An 18,362-nucleotide genomic window follows, 5' to 3' on the forward strand; every position below is an offset into this window, starting at 1 on the left:
AAGGCCTAATGTTCGGAAGATGGAACTGTAGAAATGCAAGTGTGTCACACGTAAAACACAAGCACGGGTGATATACTTAAAACAGAAGATAATTCAGAGGATGACACCCCCACAATAAATGGGAAGCAATGTAGCATTTTGATGTTTGTGGATGTTTCTGCTGTTATATCTAAAACAACAATGGGCCTCGAAAACAGCTAGAGGTGACAAAGGATCTCTACAACGGATATAGGCTTACTATAAATACCACAAAAAAACAGTGGTCTTGATGATGCATCCAACCACTAAAATAACCCTCCAAATGTAGGGTAGTTAAATTAATAGCTGGGCATTTTCATTACCATGGAGTTACATGTACTGGAGCAGGCATCTGGGTGCTACACAAAACAAACTGTAAAGACTCTATGACATGTAGTATTAGGGTTGTTTCATCTTTCTACAGGACATTTGGTGGACTGTCAGTGCTTTCAACTGTGGAACTCTACAGGACACACATGAGTACTGCTTAAATGTGGTTCCAATGATGTACACAACTGCCGCCAGAGGTCAAAGTGAATATCTTTCTGAAGAATCTTCTCAGAACTCCTTGTTCTGCTCTGCACATCTCGGGGAGTTGCGCTATGGTCCTTGCCTACACTCCTTTGTTCTGGTTGAGGATAGTTGGGAGCTCAGAAACTCTTGGATTAAAAGAGATTTTACTGGGCGTTATTAACTCTCTGCATTGTTCAACGTGACTTTGGAATAGGCACATTAGAAAGATGTTGAATGTACTCGAATTAAATCAATTTTCTAAAGTAGAAGAGAGCCTGCAGATGCTGAAGGTGGCCTCACTCAAATCCCCCAACGATGAATGAGTCATTCAAAAGGTGATGATCAAAGCCCATGGGGATCCAGTAGCCTTAATTACATCTCCTCTAAAGACACTTTCTTTTTTTTTCGTTATTTTTTTTGTATAGCTCACTAGCAAGCCAAGGGTATTGAGCCGCTGTGAAATGCGATTGTCTTAGTTACACGGGATTGTGTATTTGAACCAGAAAAGGAAGGTAGATGTCGTCAAACACGTTGCTCTCAAATCCCTGTGCATAACATTTTGCCTTAATCATTTTCCAACTGCTGACTTTATGTGCACCTGGAGTAGCTGCCATCTGGTACATGTCTATATTTTAAAGCAAATAGAGAAGGTATTTACATTTTGTTAGTATGCCCGTTCTGCTATGAATAATAAATAAATAAAACAGGCCTTTCATTCTGCGAAACAACATCCAAAGGGACGATGGTATATGCTGTCTCCAATCTCATTTACACAGCTGGGAACCAAATGCTAATCGTTTAAAAACGGTCTCAATAGGTTTTTTTTATCAAACAGAGGTATTTCCTACCCATCAATGATTCTGATTTGCCTAGGCTTAGAGTAACTGTATGGTGACTGTGGATTTACCATTTGTACTAAATGTTATTGTTTGATTTGGTAGAATATCCTTCACTGGCATTGATGGCAAGCTCTGAAAGGGGCTCTCACAAACATTCCTTCATGCTTAAGCTACTTGGACCTTAGACAAACATGAAACATGGTATTTGGCCCTGCTCCAATATGTTAAATACACCCGGGCAGTTTCTGCAGGAAAGCACTTACACGGCACCGCAGCTGCTCCACTACAATCAGCCTTGCATGGGAGCTGGTGCTGCATTAAGGTTTACCACCTAAAGGCTAATACAACCTCTGCCACACGGATGGTTCTACTAGCTTTACAGAGTGTCTTCACTAGTTACACACCATGTGCTTTGTGAACAGAAAACCAGATGACAAGAACACCACTCACTGTTCATCCTGCTCAATGGAACACACTATTCTAACACTGAAGGATGAAATGCACCAAACCATGTCAACCAGAACAGGAAGCCCTCAGACCCAAAATGCAATAGTAATGATGAGCGTGTTATATGCTTTGCAAAACCTCTAAGAACATAACATACCACTGTGATTGATTTACATCTTCCTTGCTTTTTTTTGTAAAGATCTTGGATGCTGCATGATTGCCACACCTGCCAATTAGCCTCACTCTCAAAAAGTGCCTTAGAATGTGGTGTTAGTAATTCCTAGGCAAGTAAACTGCTAGGCATACAATAACACACGTGCCACTTATATGTGTTGGTTGAAAAGAAATTGGTTCATTAGCATGTTCAAGATGTAAGGGGTTGGTTAAACACCTACAGGCTCTAAAGGAAGAATTATAAATACTATGGATAATCCTAAAGTAAACGGTGCACAGGGTATAGTGAGATAAAGTGTTTTTTCTCTGGGTTGGTTGTGAACTACGTCTCCCAAGTTTCCCCACCATTGACTATGCTGGCTAAGGCTAATTGGAGATGTAGTCCAAAACACCCAGATAGCTAAAGGTTGCATACCCCTAGCTTAGTAGGTTGTGATTCCAAAACCTAAAATGTGTAACCTAATCTTACAAGTTCCTGTCTAGACTATTAGTAAAATTCTCCCAGTTGATGGCCAACCTAAAGTTCCAGAACATAACCTTAGCAATGTGTTTAGCCTTGCGGCTAGCCTAAACTAATTGCACAAAAGGTTGAAAGATTTGCTTGAAAGCAAAAACTCACCTAGTCTTCAAATGTCAACCCTATTCCTCTGCAGAGGTTATTGCAATAGTTACTGACAGTCTGGTCTCTTCTTCACCATGTCTGCATTCCATTTGTATCTCAAGGCAGGTTTCAATGTTCAAGTTGTTCTGCCTTCAAGGCTTTCTCTCTGCCTGGCAACACTCACTCCTTGGATTTCCTAGACATTGTTCCTGGACTTTGGGTTTCTCGGGATGTGCAAAACGTCCCTCAGAGACCTGTAGACCTGGTGTTTGTCACGGTGCACCACAGGTGACCCCTGGACCTTGGTTTTCTCTGGGTGTATAGGTTATTTATGCCCCATTTGAGGTCCTTGTCCGGCAGCCGATAGTCCCTTTTGCTAGGGCTTGGGATATCTACTCTCCTTCATCAGGGGTGGACATTTTTTGGCTCGGATTTCCCAATTTGTACCAAGCACCTGATGGCTTTTCTGCCCTTCTGGTAAACCTTCGTCCTCGTGCTCTTCCCATGTTTAACAGCTCAGTCTAAATACGCTTTCGATGCCTTGCACCAGGCAGCATTCCCCCCTAGTCCTCTTCTTTTTATTTTCCAGGCCCTCCACACTTATTTTACTTTTCTTCAGGCAGCAGTTCCCTCCAGTACACATTTCTGCAGGAATATCCCTTTGCATTCATGGAACCTCAACATGCACTTTGGCTTCCCAGGATCGAAGACAATGCATGACTATTCTCAGACCCTTTTAGACCCACAAGGTCGTGGAGTACTTTGTAATGTTGACCTGGATAGCTTATTCCCCATATGTTTGTGGATTCCCTCCAGGTATTGGTTAGTCTTCTCAAGAGTTTTAATTTCCTTCCATAAATAAATAGCAATCAAAGAGTGGACATTAAGGTATTGTGAAATAGCTCCTGCTAGGTTTAATTAGGAACTTCATGGCATGCATCTCTGAAATGAAATTGCTCTTATCACATTTAGCTGCTGTGCAGTGTTCCATGATATTACATATCTGGTGCAGTTTCTGCAGTTACCTGGGCACATGCGCAGCCAGCATTTTGCAGCCCACTTTTCTTTGGGAACGTGAACACGATAGCGTTCACAAATTCTGCGGGTCCACAAACCATCTTCAGTGACTGTGTCATGCTTTGTAGTCTGCTTCTTTTTGATGCATTATGGTATATGTATTTCCCGAGTGTGAGATTGCACAGGGCTGCTCGGGATGGCGATCAACCAGATCTCTGTTGGGCACAGTGAGCTGGAAGGATCCCTCCTCATCCACCCTCTTGGTGGTACACCAGGTTGTGCCAGGACCCCCACAGTTTCTAGATGTGGTGTTCTGACATTTCACCACATGGCATAATTGAATCACTAAAATCTATGCAAAAGTCACTTATCATAAATAGTTAGTCCACATGGCTACCTAACCTGGAAGTATGTGAAGCAGAGGAAGTGTGACAATGAAGGATTAAAGAAGACTTTCTGTAATTCTTCTTTTAAAAACGTCTGGCTTTAGGTTGAGGGAGAATGTAATATAAAGTTGTCAATTGGCAGCCCTATTTATATTCAGGGAACATATATTATTTACATTAAATGGCTGTTAACCCTAAACCGTGATTCAGCAGAATGGGGTTTATTTTAAAAGACCAGCTCCAGACAATTTCTATTAACTTACATAGCTATGCCTTTTTGCTCTATTTGGCATAGGAGCTTGGAGTGATCTAGTTGCCTCTGAATTCAAGGGTAGATGCCTGGCAACCTGCTTTTCATGTTACTTTACATTGAGGCGATAGGCCCCGAGGTGACGGGTCAACCCTGTGGGTAACGGTCCACCGCCCATGTTAAGGGCCCAAGCGAAGTGAGGTTCCCTTAATAAGGGTGCCAGGCCATTACCTACAAGTGTGACCAGCCACCAAGGGGCACATAGCCATTAGCACCCATGTAGTTTGCAACAAGGGAGCTAAATTCTTTTAAAAAAATGTTCTCTTTTCATTCTCGGAATACCTTACAGCGTTCTGTTCTCTGAGAAAAAATACTATACCAACATGGCCGCCAGGCAATTGGAAGGCGGGGATTCATACGGAGCCCCTCTTCCATTTCCACGGTAGCCACATAGGGAAAGGAGCTGCGTCGGTGGATCTCTGCCGCCGCAATCACGTAAGTGGGATGGAGGAGGGAGAGGGAACAACAACAAAAAAACGGGGTTGGCAGAGGAAGATGGCGGGTGGGGAGCCAGCCATCAGGTGGCTTGGAATGCAGGCTTTCACTGGTAGTGTCAATCCACATCCCTAGCCACCTGATTGGCTCACTCCCTCACCTAGGGAGCTAATGGTCTTTAAGGATATTGAATACCTGGTGGAAGAATTCAGACCTGGAGAATATACTGATTTAAAGATAAAGATATATCCTAGAAAAGATGGACATAATGATATAATAAGGCGTATTACCCATATTGAATTTGCAGTCAAATATTTTGTTTGTCTAATTTTGTCCTCCAGTGGTGGGCTAGATGAAAGAAACATTTGTTGAGTGGATGCCCTTTGGTAAGACCAGCATATAGTTTATTCAGACCCACTCAGGAATCTCTTTTTTTCCTCAAGGGTGAATCTGACAGCCTCACCTCCCAAAGTGGACGGTGTGATTTCTGAGTCTGATTAAATGTGCATTTCAAAAGGTGGAAACAGTTACAAAGGAGACTGTTTGACAACATGCGACACGTTTGGAAAATGTGAAGAGAATCTAGAAGGCAAGTGTCTCAGAAAAGAATCCTTCTTTTATCTTAAAACATCCTCTTTTCATAAATGTCTTTTTCCCAACGCGACTTCCTGCAGATGTTGATATCTGTTTATTACTGGAAAATGAGAACTGACTTTATTAAATTGCCTGTGGTTGGTTCCAGCATAAAGGCTCGAATAAATGTGGAGTGGTGTTCCATACAGTTCATCGGGCCCTTTCATAGAGCTGCAGAAACTCTTTCAAGAGGGGGATAAAGGAACCAATATTCAAAAGAGTGAGCGGGCGAAGAAAGGTTACCTAGTGGAACAACCAGAAGCTTGACTCCTGCTATGCACTTTTGCTCAGGAAGCCAAAGTCAACCTTTGTGGTAACCGTTCTTCTGCAAGTGACTTTGGGATCTTACCTGGATTAGGAGGTGCAGGGAGGATCCAAACTCTTCAAGGGAACCTGTGCTACAACCAACAGCATTTCTTAAATTGCAAGAACATTACCCAAGGCTTTTGCTGTTGCCCATCAGTACAACATTTCACTGGGGAAGCATGTGACCCTGTTGTGAGACCACAAAGGGCATTCGGACCCCTGATTGAATGGCCTGATACATCACATGCCTGACTGCCTTCTGGGTACATGCTGTTCCTCGCATCACAACACCTTTGCCATTATGCTGCAAAGAATAATGCCAGCAAGACTGCTTAATGCAGTTCACCCTGCTAAGGAGTATAAGATAGTGAACCTGTGAACTAGGTTGCCCTTTTGAAGGTACTGCTAGGTATAACTGTGGACTTTACATTCTGCCCTATAGACTAATTTGATCCCATTTCAAAACACCCCCTTCGATAATGAGCAATGTGTCCTCCATTAAGAGTCAGTGAATTCTACCTGGCGGTCCCCACCCAACTTGGAGCTTATAGTTCTTACAGTACCAGTATTCATAGACTGTGCCAGTTTGCACAGTAAAGAAACACGTTTCTTAACCGTAGACCTTTGGAAAATGTATGACAAGCATGGATATGTTGGAGGTTCATCCGGAAATACCGGCCGATGTGCCTGAATCATGGCTCGCATTCAAAAAAAGTTCAATGTCTGCAATGACCCCTCCCCACAGCTGTCCTCATGATTCCGATTCCACAAAACCGTCCTCTATATACAAATCTTCAGCTGCGTGGATTCCCACAGCACTCCAGGTTTTAACTATGCCTCCATCCACAGTAGCGGGAAGCATCGGGATACTCCACAGGGGGAGAAACCTATCATATAATGGTGTCTGAGCCCTGCCACCTATCAACTTCTTCCATGCTTTCCAGGTTGCCCCCACAGGGTCCAGTTTATTATTTGCCTGGTATGCACCACCCACCAGTAAAGAAGTTAAGGAAGCGGGTGTGCGCGTAACTTCTCTAGGCGGGAGTGCGATAGGGTGAAATCAGACTCAATACAATGGGTTGCATAATGTACCAGCGCCACCATGTAGTATAATTCAAAGTCAGGTGCATTGAACCTCCCCTCCTCGTAGGGTCTGGTCAGATGTGACCATTTCAAGCGCCCTGCACCTCCCACCCAAATGAAAGAAGCACATTCTGCACTAATGTCATGAAACAGTGCACAGCCGGGCCAAAGCAGAATGTTTTGGAACATATAAAGTAGTTTGGGCAACATCACCATTTTAATTAGGGACAACCTCCCTGCCATCGACATCAGTATCTTCCCCCACTTTTGTAGTTTAGCCTTTAGGTCCCCCATGTAGGACCCATAGTTCAGTTCTAGGGTGAGGATAGGTGCCCGTGCGATCACTATCCGTAGGTATCAAACAGATTGTACAGCCCATTTTAACCCATTAGTGTGAATAGTTTCCTTCATCCCAGTCATCAAGGGGAACAATTCGGGTTTGCTGCAGTTCAGGTGCAGACTTGAGTGTGCTCCAAAGCCCATCACTGTATCAAGTACTCAAGACAAGTATCAGGATCCTTTATATACAATAATATGTCATCAGCATACAACAATATCACTTCCTTCCCCCCCCACCCCATCGCTATGCCGGCATAACTATGTTCAGCCCGTATCTTGTCTGCCAGTGGTTCAATTACTAGTTTAAATGAAAGTGGGGATAATGGGCACACCTGCCTGGTAGCCCCTGACAGCTACAGGAGCGGGGAGTCACAACCATTAAAATGTACGCTGGCGTATGCGCGTGCACAGAGCAGTTTCACTCAGGATATGAATCTAGGTCCAAATCTGTAATTAGTCAACACCTGGAAAAGGAACGGTCACAACAGTGTGAAAAGCCTTTTGCCTTACTAATGAAACCGCCACTGCCTGTGCGTCAGGTGAAGTCTGGCCCATAACATTGTACAGTCATCGGGGGCTCTATGCTTTCGATCGGCCAGCAAAAAATCCAGCCTGATCGGGATGTACCATGTGGGCCATAAAGGGTGATAATCACATTGTGAGTATCTTGGTAAATATTTTGGCATCCATGTTGATGAGTGACAATGGTTTATAAGACCCACATTCCTCTGGTGCCATGTCAGGTTTGAGCAGGTATATGATAATGGCTTCCCGTGCAGTGTCAGACAGCACCCCCACCCCCAGTGCCTCTTCCCAGAGTTGCAGTAAGTATGGAGACAGTATCCCAGAGTATTCCATATAGAACTCGGCACCCAGCTCATCCTAGCTGGCGGCCTTTCTTTGGGGAAGGTCCACTATATCTGCCTGAATTTCTTCTAGTGTTAGAGGTTCCTTGAGGGCATCACGTGTCACACTGAAGAGTAGAGTGGAGGATATCCCATTTAAATATTGTTCAGTGTCACTCACAGTGGCACTCCCCTCAGGTTGGTATAGGGTCCTATAGAAGTCACAGAACACCTTGTTCATGTCAGTGTTAGTATAAACTATCGATATTGCCAGAGACACTGTGAGGAATTCGAACATCCGCACGGGAGCGTGTGCTCGCCTGGGCTTTTTTGATTTTTTAATAATGAAAATGTATGATGGGAGATCAACCTACGAGGACTGTGTGAGGCCATTCTGCACACAGTCCATCTGCTTCCCATACAAAACGCATAGTCACATGTACTCCGGGAAGACGCAGCCTACAGGTGCCGTCTTCCCCTGTCATATTCAGCTGGAATGTGGCAGCCATGGGTATATCAATGCATTTCAAGGAGGGGGAAGGCACACCTTCCTCCAGCATGGGCAGCCTAATTTAAATATCAAAGGCTGGATGGATCTGCATCCCTTTTGTCCTGCGGCTGGTGACATTGCATACTAACAAGATAAATAAGGCAAGCCTGCTGATTGGGCATGGTTGCCAACGAGACAACAGGAAGGCAGGACTAGCACCCTTTGGTATGCAATGTGTCAACTTGAAGCTAGTTGCCACCTCTCTGTATGAAAGACAGTGAATAGCCTGTCTTGGTCCAGCAGTCCAGCAGTTACTGCAGGTGTCCCTGCAGAGTTGATCCCTTTTAAAGGGGAGAAATATGTGGTTTGGGGGAGACAAAAAGTCTGCTCCCAGCACAAACTTCAAGGGAACCATGTGCTTTAATCAACCGTCACACAGGGCTCAGTTAACCAGAGAGACACTTTGATCTACACCATACAGGGAGATGGGTCAGACTTTGGGATATGTTGTCATTCCCTTGTCTGTTCTGTTGCTGAGAACTCTGGTCCTGACCTCATGAATAACAGAAGATTGTTGGTGGGTACCCAGTCTTGGTTCCTTAAGGTGGGCTTAGTCTGCACCAATCACTGAGTTTCATTTGGCTTTAAAAGAGGGCTGATCCCCTCACTTAGGAAATCATCTCTGTCCCTATAGTTCGACACAAGCAATGCCGGCCTGGGGATAGTCTCCAGATTTAGGTTTGACTGTTAGTGCTCAGTGGGTGCACTCAATAGTGAAATGAGGAGATAGTCCTGTGTCGCCCAGTAGTGCCCTAAGTAGTTCTTCCAATGCTATTTCCATATTGCCACGGATAGCCTCTTCTGTCAGTCCCACAATAGACAGGTTATTCCTGCGAGCTCTTGATTCCTTAACCATTTTCATATCTTTTGCCAGGGTCACCATCGTGGTCTGTAGGGTCATAATTTCATCCTCTGCTGTGAAGATCCTGCACTCGGCCTCTGCAATTGTCTGTGTTTCCTTCTCAAGTTGGGTCCATATGGCGGTGACTGTCATGGTAATGTCATCAAGCTTGCCATTCACTGCACTGAACCCTTCAGTCATAGTGTTGAATTATTTTCTACATACTCAGTGGTTCAAGCGCTTCTTGGGTGCCAATGGCCTGGGCTACGGTAGACATTGTAGCTGCCACTTCCAAGGTTTTAGGTGCTGCCATTGTGCAGCAGTCCTTGCTACCTCCCTTCTTGTTCCCACTCCCCTTAATCATATTTCAAGCTTAGATGCGAAGGTCCCAGCCACTGAGCCTTATCACGCTATCTATTACTTGTAATTGATGTTGGCAGTGATGTCAGTGTAGTTGGCTTGTCAGTGTTGACCGCATAAATGCATCCATCACCACACATCCCACCAGCAGACTTCTGTCCATTTCCCAGGGTGCCTGAATACAAAATGCACACCGAGACTCTTTCCTTGGGTCTCGCACTTTCTCCAGCCTACGTGTGGATCTTCCAGTAAAATTCAGTCCCCCCCCTGTTACACAAAAGGGGGCCGGCGTCCGTGGGTGAGGCCCCCACAGCAGATCACCAGAGCCCCTGGGTAGCTGTTCTAAGCATATTGGTGTGGCCTGGCATCAACCTCCTCCCATGCCACAGGCAGTCTCTGTGCCGCAGGAAAAGTCTTGTTCAGGCATTGGTGAGCAGATGACACTGCTGTATTCATGCTATTCTATACAGTCACTGCATGATACTCTCCCCCACCACACAGCAGGCCCAGCAACCCTCCGCCCGAGTACAGGGACAGTGTTAGCAATGGGGCCTGCTCTCAATGATCACAGGCTGGGCGCCCTTCACAGTGGCTCATGCTGCCTCTTACTCACTGCTCCAGTGTTATTCCTGGGTCTGCAATGCTCCTCACAACAGCATCAAGTTTCTGTGGCACATTGGGGGCACACACAACAGTGCCAAGCTGCCACGTCACAATGGGAGCACCCGGGTGAGTTCTCCTCTGCAGCTCCCAGTCCTGGGACACTGCATGGTGGGTCAGTACTCACTCTGCAGCCCACATTCCGGGCCGGCAGATGATATACATCGCTGCAGGCTGATTGCCTGATTGTTCAGATGTCCTCCTTGCAGGGATGGTCCTGTCAGTGTGAGTATTACAGGCAAGAAGATTTATGGTGTAAGCTGCCGCGGCCGCCACGTGTCCTCCTCTCCCGTCACCCCCAGTGCAGTCCAGAAGAGCCCCAAGCCACAGCCACCGTGCGGTTACACATATACCGGGTCCCCCATGTCAGATAAAGTCAGGAGTACGATCAAAATGACCAGCAGCTCCTCGGGACACTGGGCTTGTAGCTCATACGATTGCAGGCAAGGATTAGTTTGATATTTTCCTAATCTGCCACCTGCTCCGCACGGAGCTTAGAAGAGATTTGCCATCTTAGATAACTGCTCTTCTGCGCCCCTGTTTCATTAATTCTTGGCTGCATTTTCCCTCCTGCAATTTAATACCCGGAGTATGCAGTGAGTATTTCTTTAGCATGCTTTAGCCTGGAATTTACCTTATTGGGATGGATATTTATTATGTTTATTTGTAAAAGCAAAAAGAGAATATCAAGGCTGAGTACCCCAAAAGGAAATACACCAAACACGGGTTTACAAAGATACACAGATCTATATTCTACAACTGAACAGTTTTCAAAGGAACAAAGTATCAGATAGCTATCTGTCCCTCAGTACATCACAGCGAATACCAGCCCTTTCAGTGTGAAAAGTGAGTGGGAATGTACATCAGAACACTCACTCTTTTTATACAATTTCTAACATGATCCCCAGCCAATCTACAGGTTAATCATTCCTCGGGCAAGGGGTTTGTGCCGCGTTCACTTCTAATTTATTCACCTATATGCATATGGATTATTCCTAGTTTATACACAAATAAGTCACAATGGCAACAGTGTACCTTTGGATCTAACATTAAGCCTTCGTACATGTTTTATACAATGCAGTTCAACAAGTGTTCACATTCAGTATTTAAACAACAGTGTGCTTAATATATGCTCACGGACCAGTTTCGTTGGCACAGGTAATCCTCAATCTACAGGTCAACGAAGGACAAGGTCTCATTACATGACCCTAACATTTGGCCTGCGGGCAGTTTAGACATTAACTTATATGTAGAGGTCAGGACGGCCAAGTTACAAACAGAAGAACACTGTCCACCATTTTAGAACACAGGGTGCCTTTGGAGTGAGAATCAAATGGCGGATGAACATAAAATGGCGGCTAAATCGATCTAAGATCGGAACTTTGCAACATGGATTTCTTCGCAGAGCGACTGGGTTTAGGCCAATATATACAATAAAGGAGGCACACTATAATATCCTGTTTAACAAATTAGTTATCTGTGTTGAGGTAACATACATATTTGTATAGGACCTTTTACTATGGCACTTAACATAATACTGTTTAGAAACATATAAAGCTGTCTCACATATATGGAGAGTATATAGTCTGCACTCAGCCCAATGTATAGTTAACAGAAGTATGCAATCACCATTGGCTATGTTGTCATGACTGAAAAGCTAGTGACAAATGTTGTGGTACAGGTATGAGCGCAGCACATAGATGCATCAGTCTTCCGCATACTTCCTCTGTCCAGTATCGGAGTTTGTAACAATGATATCAGTGAAAAATAGCATATTGTTTTGGTCATACATGATTAGCGTACTTTGACAAAGATTATCTTAAAAACTGTAAGTGATAATGTTGAAACTATTGTTCCAAGTGTTTTTGACTGAAAGCGTACTGAATGCTTTACTGTTCATTAATGGCCCATTGCACAGTCATTTCAGAACTAGCAATCTTTCCAACAGATAGAATAACTCTGCACACAGACAGGTCATCATGCGTTGATGAAGCAACCTCTTTTAAATGCATTTTCCTCCATATTCCTAGGAGACCTAAATAGATGGCGCAACAACGTCATTGATAAGGAAGCTATTACATTAGAACTAGCCCTTGAGGACATTTATTATCATATCCATAGCAACAACCCCACCATTGCCAAAGGTAACATTTTAGATTGGGTGGTCACGAGAAACTTGGCCATACATATAAATAGTACTGTCCAATGTATCTGGTCAGAGCATTTTGCCATAGACTTCAACATCCAGTTGCAAGTCCACCATTGAAACTTACTTATGCTAAAAATAAAAAGTAATTAGCCGCAACTTTAAAAAGGTGCAGATCACTGTCCATCCGGGTTATCTTTATGACTTCATGGGCAATACATCTGGATTGGATTCACCTGAAGCCTTGGTGGTGACATACAATACCACCCTGACATGTATGTTGAATAAAATAGCACCCCTAAGAAAGAAATGAGTTGGGGAAATCACTGGACATAAAAACTATCTTACCTCAGAGCTTAGTCACCAGGAAAAATGAAAAAAGACGGCCAAATCACTTTGGCTAAAATATCCCACCGATATCAGTAAAGAGTCTTCGAAACAACGGGCACAATCCTATACATCTGCTATTTTGCAGACTAAACATAACTTCTATAATGAACAGATAAATGGGGCTCATAGTAATTCCAAGAAACTGTTTGAGATCTTGAAGCTTTTGGAAGAACCCAAAGCCGAATCAGTACCTTTTTCCCCGATAGCTCAGGACTGCGCCGACGTTTAGCTGGCCTTTGCTGCTAAAGTATCAATGGCACTGAATAAGTTTAAGAAAGATCTGGAAGAAATCAAACCTCAGGTTCTGGAGGCTCGGATAGACTCTCTGTCCAACACTGACAATAAATTGTTAGTGTATAAAGATCAGTCTAAATTCCAACTGGCACCCATTACAATCCTAGATACGTAAAGAACCCTGGCTACAATGCACCCTACGTCCTGTCCAGAAAATATCATACCACCTAAAATCATTTTGGACGATAAATGTCTTTTCTCTCCCTTCTTCTCCAGATTTGTAAACTCATCTTTTCGAGATAACCATGTCCCAGAAATTATTAATTTTGTCACCATCACACATCTTGTGAAGAAAATCGGGCTAGCCCTGAATGACACCAAACAACTTGAGACCAATCACTAACTCCAACTTCCTATTTAGGAGTCTAGATGAAATGGGAACGCTACAGCTCCAAGCATGTGTCAATACCAATTTCAACTTACATAACGGACTGGTTTTAGATCAGAGTTTAGCACTGAAACAGCCCTCATCGACCTCCAGGCACACGTGTTAGAGATCATGGACAAAGGGAATACAGGACTATTATTCCTGTTAGATTTGTCAGCAGTGTTTGAACGCCTACTCCATACCCTGCGAGATCTAGGAAACTGCACTCAGAACCAGTAAAAAGGCTCCAATCCTTTTTGTCACACCGGACATCTTCAAACTTCTGGAGCGATGCTTAATCCAAGCCAGCCCCCATCAGGTACGGCGTGCCCCATGGAGCCTGTATGCCCCTTACACTCTTCAATCTGTATATCAGACCACTCTGCAGACTCCTGGAGGAAATGGGGGTCTGTTTCACCAACGATGCTGATGACACTCAGCTGCTGATTTTCAATATCTCTGGAGACTATGATATCGGCACAGCTAACTTCCAGCATATATACAGCATGATTGAATAATGAATGCCAAACAGCTGGATGTGCCTGAATGGAGGAAAGACAGAGCTACTGATTTCAGGTCACCTCAGGCCAGGGCACAATTGAATGCTGACTAGCCGGAGCTTTAAAATAGAGGACTGTAACATTCCAGTATTAGGGAAAGTCAAGAACGTAGGGATTTACCTAGAATCGTCCCTCAGCCCAGAATCCCATGTTAATCAGACCATCAGAAATTGCAAACACTACCTCAGACTGTTAAAAAATGTGAGACCTTTTATCTTGGAGGCTAATTACATAGCCATTGCACAAGCGACTATTCTATCGAGGCTATACTGTTGCAATCCCTTACTGATTGGTGCAAATAAAGAATGCCTTCAAATACTTCAAATCCTCCAGAATTATACCATCCAAATCATAAAAGGGCTCTCCTGGAAATAACACGTCTCCACTAGCAGAGGGTTGCATTGGCTTCCTGTATTAGCACACATTCAGTTTAAGCCAAGCACCATTGTTCACAGATGTCTACATGAGAGTGCCCAAGCATAATTGAAGGCCCGGGTGTCCCTATATGAGCCAAATAGAGCTCTAGGTTCTTCGGGTCAAGGGCTGATTAGCTGCCCCAGATCCAAATGAACAAATGGCCTAGGTAGGTCATTTGCTGCTGAGGCTGCCCATGTTTGGAACACTCTGCCTTTGAACCTATGGCAGGATGTAAATATACGGGTCTTCCGTAGGTCTCTAAAAACCCTTCTCTTTAGCTGAAGAAATGACATATAGGACCTAGTGGTCTCAGCCCTGCTGTTCGTCCCTGCTTGTTCCGGTTTCTGTGTTGATAGAATGGTGTAATTGTGTGCCCTGATGCATAGCGGTTTTTGGCCCTATACAAGCAAATAAATCAAATAAATAAATACATATTTGAAGAAGATTGACAACTAAGCCACCAGAGGAAATCTCACATATTGCTGAATAATTTGTGCAGCGTTGTGTATCTTGGAAGAAGTATATATGTATTTTTTTTTCTATTTCACAGGTGATGTCGAGCGGAAGAGCCTCCTACTATGTGTCTTACAAAAGGGAACCGTTTGCCCAGATCAAATTGCCAAAATATTCCCTTCCGAAGGTAAGGTGCCTATCAGTGGTAGAAATCTAACATACCAAATATCTTTCAGATACTACATTCACCCCCATTTCTGTAGGAATGAACACAACGCGTATCTATTTCCTTAAAGAAGTGCTGGTTGAATTGAAAGGTCCATCCTTCAAATCCCTGAAAGAATAAACTGTATTTTCATTTGGTGGACGTGTTTTTAAAACGTTGTGGATATCAAATAGTACATATTGTGCTTCTTCTCTTTTTTATGAGTGGAGGTTCACCCTGCACGCCTCAGTTGTCATATACTGCCTTTTGGCAACAGAAGCCATAGGCCAAAGGACTTACAAAGAAATCAACTTTTGAAAGTATGAGGTTCATAGCCAAATTTCTTTGATGTAAATCAACATTCTTAAAATGTTCGTAACATCTACACATGAGCATAACATTAAATAGCTTGCCCTAGAATAAGGCTCCTAGCAGTGGATCTTTACTGCAGTGTCTGTGACCGGTTCTGCTCTGCAGAGCCCAGCATAGATCAGCATCACTGATGTGTCTTAGTGCTTGACATGCTGACCTTAATATCTGACTATGAACTGATCTGCTTCAAACTTAAACTGTAAATGAACATGTTTATAAACGTTTGAGTCTTATAATGACAAGGGATTGTTTAAAATGGGTTATTAGGGTTATCATTATGGTTGGTGTTAACAGCGGTGTATCCTCTCATTCCTATTGTACAGATCATTGTTAATGTGTCTAACTGTAAGGCATAAAACACTGTTTCAATAGAAAGAAGAGTGAGGAATGATGAAATGAGGAGGACATGTGTAAGCCATTGTGACACCTATTGTGTGATATGAATGTGTCAACATTATTGACAAATGGTTTTTTAAATAAAAATAAAAAAATAACATGTTTTTCCTTATCTTTAATACTTCTCAACCTAAAATTCCTTCCACCTATCTTACTGTTGACATTGTTATAAGCATGGCCTTACTTATTGTGTGGCCTCCATGAGACAGGAAATTACTTCAGAGATGGTGAAGAAGGTCAGTCTGTAGTATTTTATTTTCCACCAACAATGTATACATCGCTCAATCCTGACCAAGCAATAGAAGTAATACCAGTACCCGTATTACTATTTGCAACTGTAATAGTAGTTGCAGTAATAGTAGAAGAAGTAGTAATAATAATAATATGATATGAATTGCAGTACTAGTTCATGTACCCTCAATATAGCAGAGCAAGCAATACCAATAGTTGTAGCAATAATATGTTACTATGGTTATTACAATTATTATAATAGTACAACTGCCACTATCATCCCATATCACTCAAATTACTATTGCTTGAGCTAATACAATTATTGTTACTACTATGTTTGGTACCTGGTCTATGACATCACTTGGCCTGTACAGGCACCCTTTTGGGGAATTCCTCTGGCATCTTTAAATGTGTTATGATATGTGATTGCTGATCGAAATTGCCATTCACGCTCTTCAAATAAATACAAACATCCAAACAAAAACCAGCACTAATACTACAACCAGTATCAATGCTACTGGTAGTACTAATACTTCTATTGACATTACTGCGACATTGGTAGGGCATTGATACCACAGAAGTTCACTTATTGAAAAGAAAGAAATATAAAATATTTTACTTTGCGTCTTTGCTGATTTCTTGGAGAAACTTCCACTGCCGTGCCATTTCGTGTTTCAGTGATAGTCACACAACAAAGACAACTTAAGTTTAAAAAGGTGCATATGAAGATCACAAAAAATGGGACAGATAATATTAAAGAACACATATTTTATTTTTCCAAAATATATGTCTCCTTTAATGTAATTAGTACTAGATAAGGGTTTTGCCTTACTGTGACAGCTCTCATTTTTTAACAGGGTATGGGTAAGGTGCATGGGTTGGATGTAAGTGATTTGACCGAATCCATGGTTTTTTTTTTTTGCAGGTGGAGTCCATCCGCAGTCCCCCGTCCTACCCCCACCTGTATTAATATCCCTTGCCCCACCCCCACATATATTTTATTTCAAACTTTTTAACTTTTTTTGGTCAAAAAAGAAAAAATATTTTGGTTACTTCTTCCTCGAAAACACTGGATTAGGTAACTTCTACGGTATCGGTATGCGCTCAGAGAGTAGAAGAAAAGCCCAGCAAGTCAGAAAGAACAATAATAAAAACTTGAATTGGCATTATGCAAAGCTGGATGGCATATGTCTAAGATGTCTTTTACATCTATATTAACAAAATAGTAACATGTGAGATATAAAGATAAGTGTTCTGTATTTTAATGTGGTATTAGATATACTTCAAAGACATTGGTTATTATGTCCTGATAGGGAAAATAACATTCGTTTGATTGAAGGCACAGTTTCAAATAGAAACACATACAAACACAGACATAAGAACAAATGGGTCAATGCAAACATCAAAAAGCACGCTTTTTCAAAGTGCTGCAGAAATGCATATGGGAGAGTAAACCGTATGGCAGGTGTACAACTGAATTTACCATATGCATGCAATACCATTCTCAAAATGATCCAATGTGACATCGTCTTGGCGTATGATGGTACGGACATGCACATGTATTACACAGAGACATGATTTATCAAACATTGATGCATTATGCGCCAACATGCACTCCACAAACTGCATGGTCACTTTGATACAGCAGTGGACAATGAAAACACGTGTCAGTCCCTCACAGACTAATTTAATGCCCTCAGTGTCCAAACACAAAATGTGCATGAGAGCAAGAAATGGTGTCAGAATATGAAACAAAGTAAAACAAAAATGCAGCTTGCCATTGGCAATGACAAAACTGTCACTGATACTACTGAAACCACCACCCCTGGCGAATTATAGAGCAAGGAAGGTCATTGTACAGCAAGTCATTAAAACATTTTAACAAGGTACAACGTGGCCTCCTGAACAGACTCTCATCACTGTCCCATACATGCAGCTCGAACTGGCATGTTCCAATATTACCACTGACACACATTGTGGTTTGATGCCTCCCTTGCACACTTTCCTCCTCTCCCTATTACAAGTAGTGTGTGGAATTGCCATCTGGCAAGGGGGCGAAGAAGCCTTAATGAAATGATAAGGGCAATTTAATCACAGAGAAGGTGGTCTGCTAAGCATGCCCCCCTTTCAGCAAACGCCATACTAAAGCAGATCAGAGGCTACAGTCGCCCTCT

The 18,362-nt window shown here is 42.9% G+C and overlaps 1 protein-coding gene across 1 annotated transcript in view; it reads left to right on the top strand.

The window, feature by feature from the left end:
• SORCS3 (sortilin related VPS10 domain containing receptor 3) overlaps positions 1–18,362 on the top strand; it is a 3,021,596-nt gene that overhangs the window by 2,214,138 nt on the left and 789,096 nt on the right. The window contains exon 8 of the mRNA XM_069611752.1: positions 15,082–15,171. Within this exon, the coding sequence (XP_069467853.1) occupies positions 15,082–15,171 (90 nt within the window). The remainder of the gene's footprint in view (positions 1–15,081; positions 15,172–18,362) is intronic.

Source organism: Ambystoma mexicanum, chromosome 8, assembly GCF_040938575.1.
Source record: "Ambystoma mexicanum isolate Mex_15411 chromosome 8, UKY_AmexF1_1, whole genome shotgun sequence".
NCBI classification, from domain to species: domain Eukaryota; kingdom Metazoa; phylum Chordata; class Amphibia; order Caudata; family Ambystomatidae; genus Ambystoma; species Ambystoma mexicanum.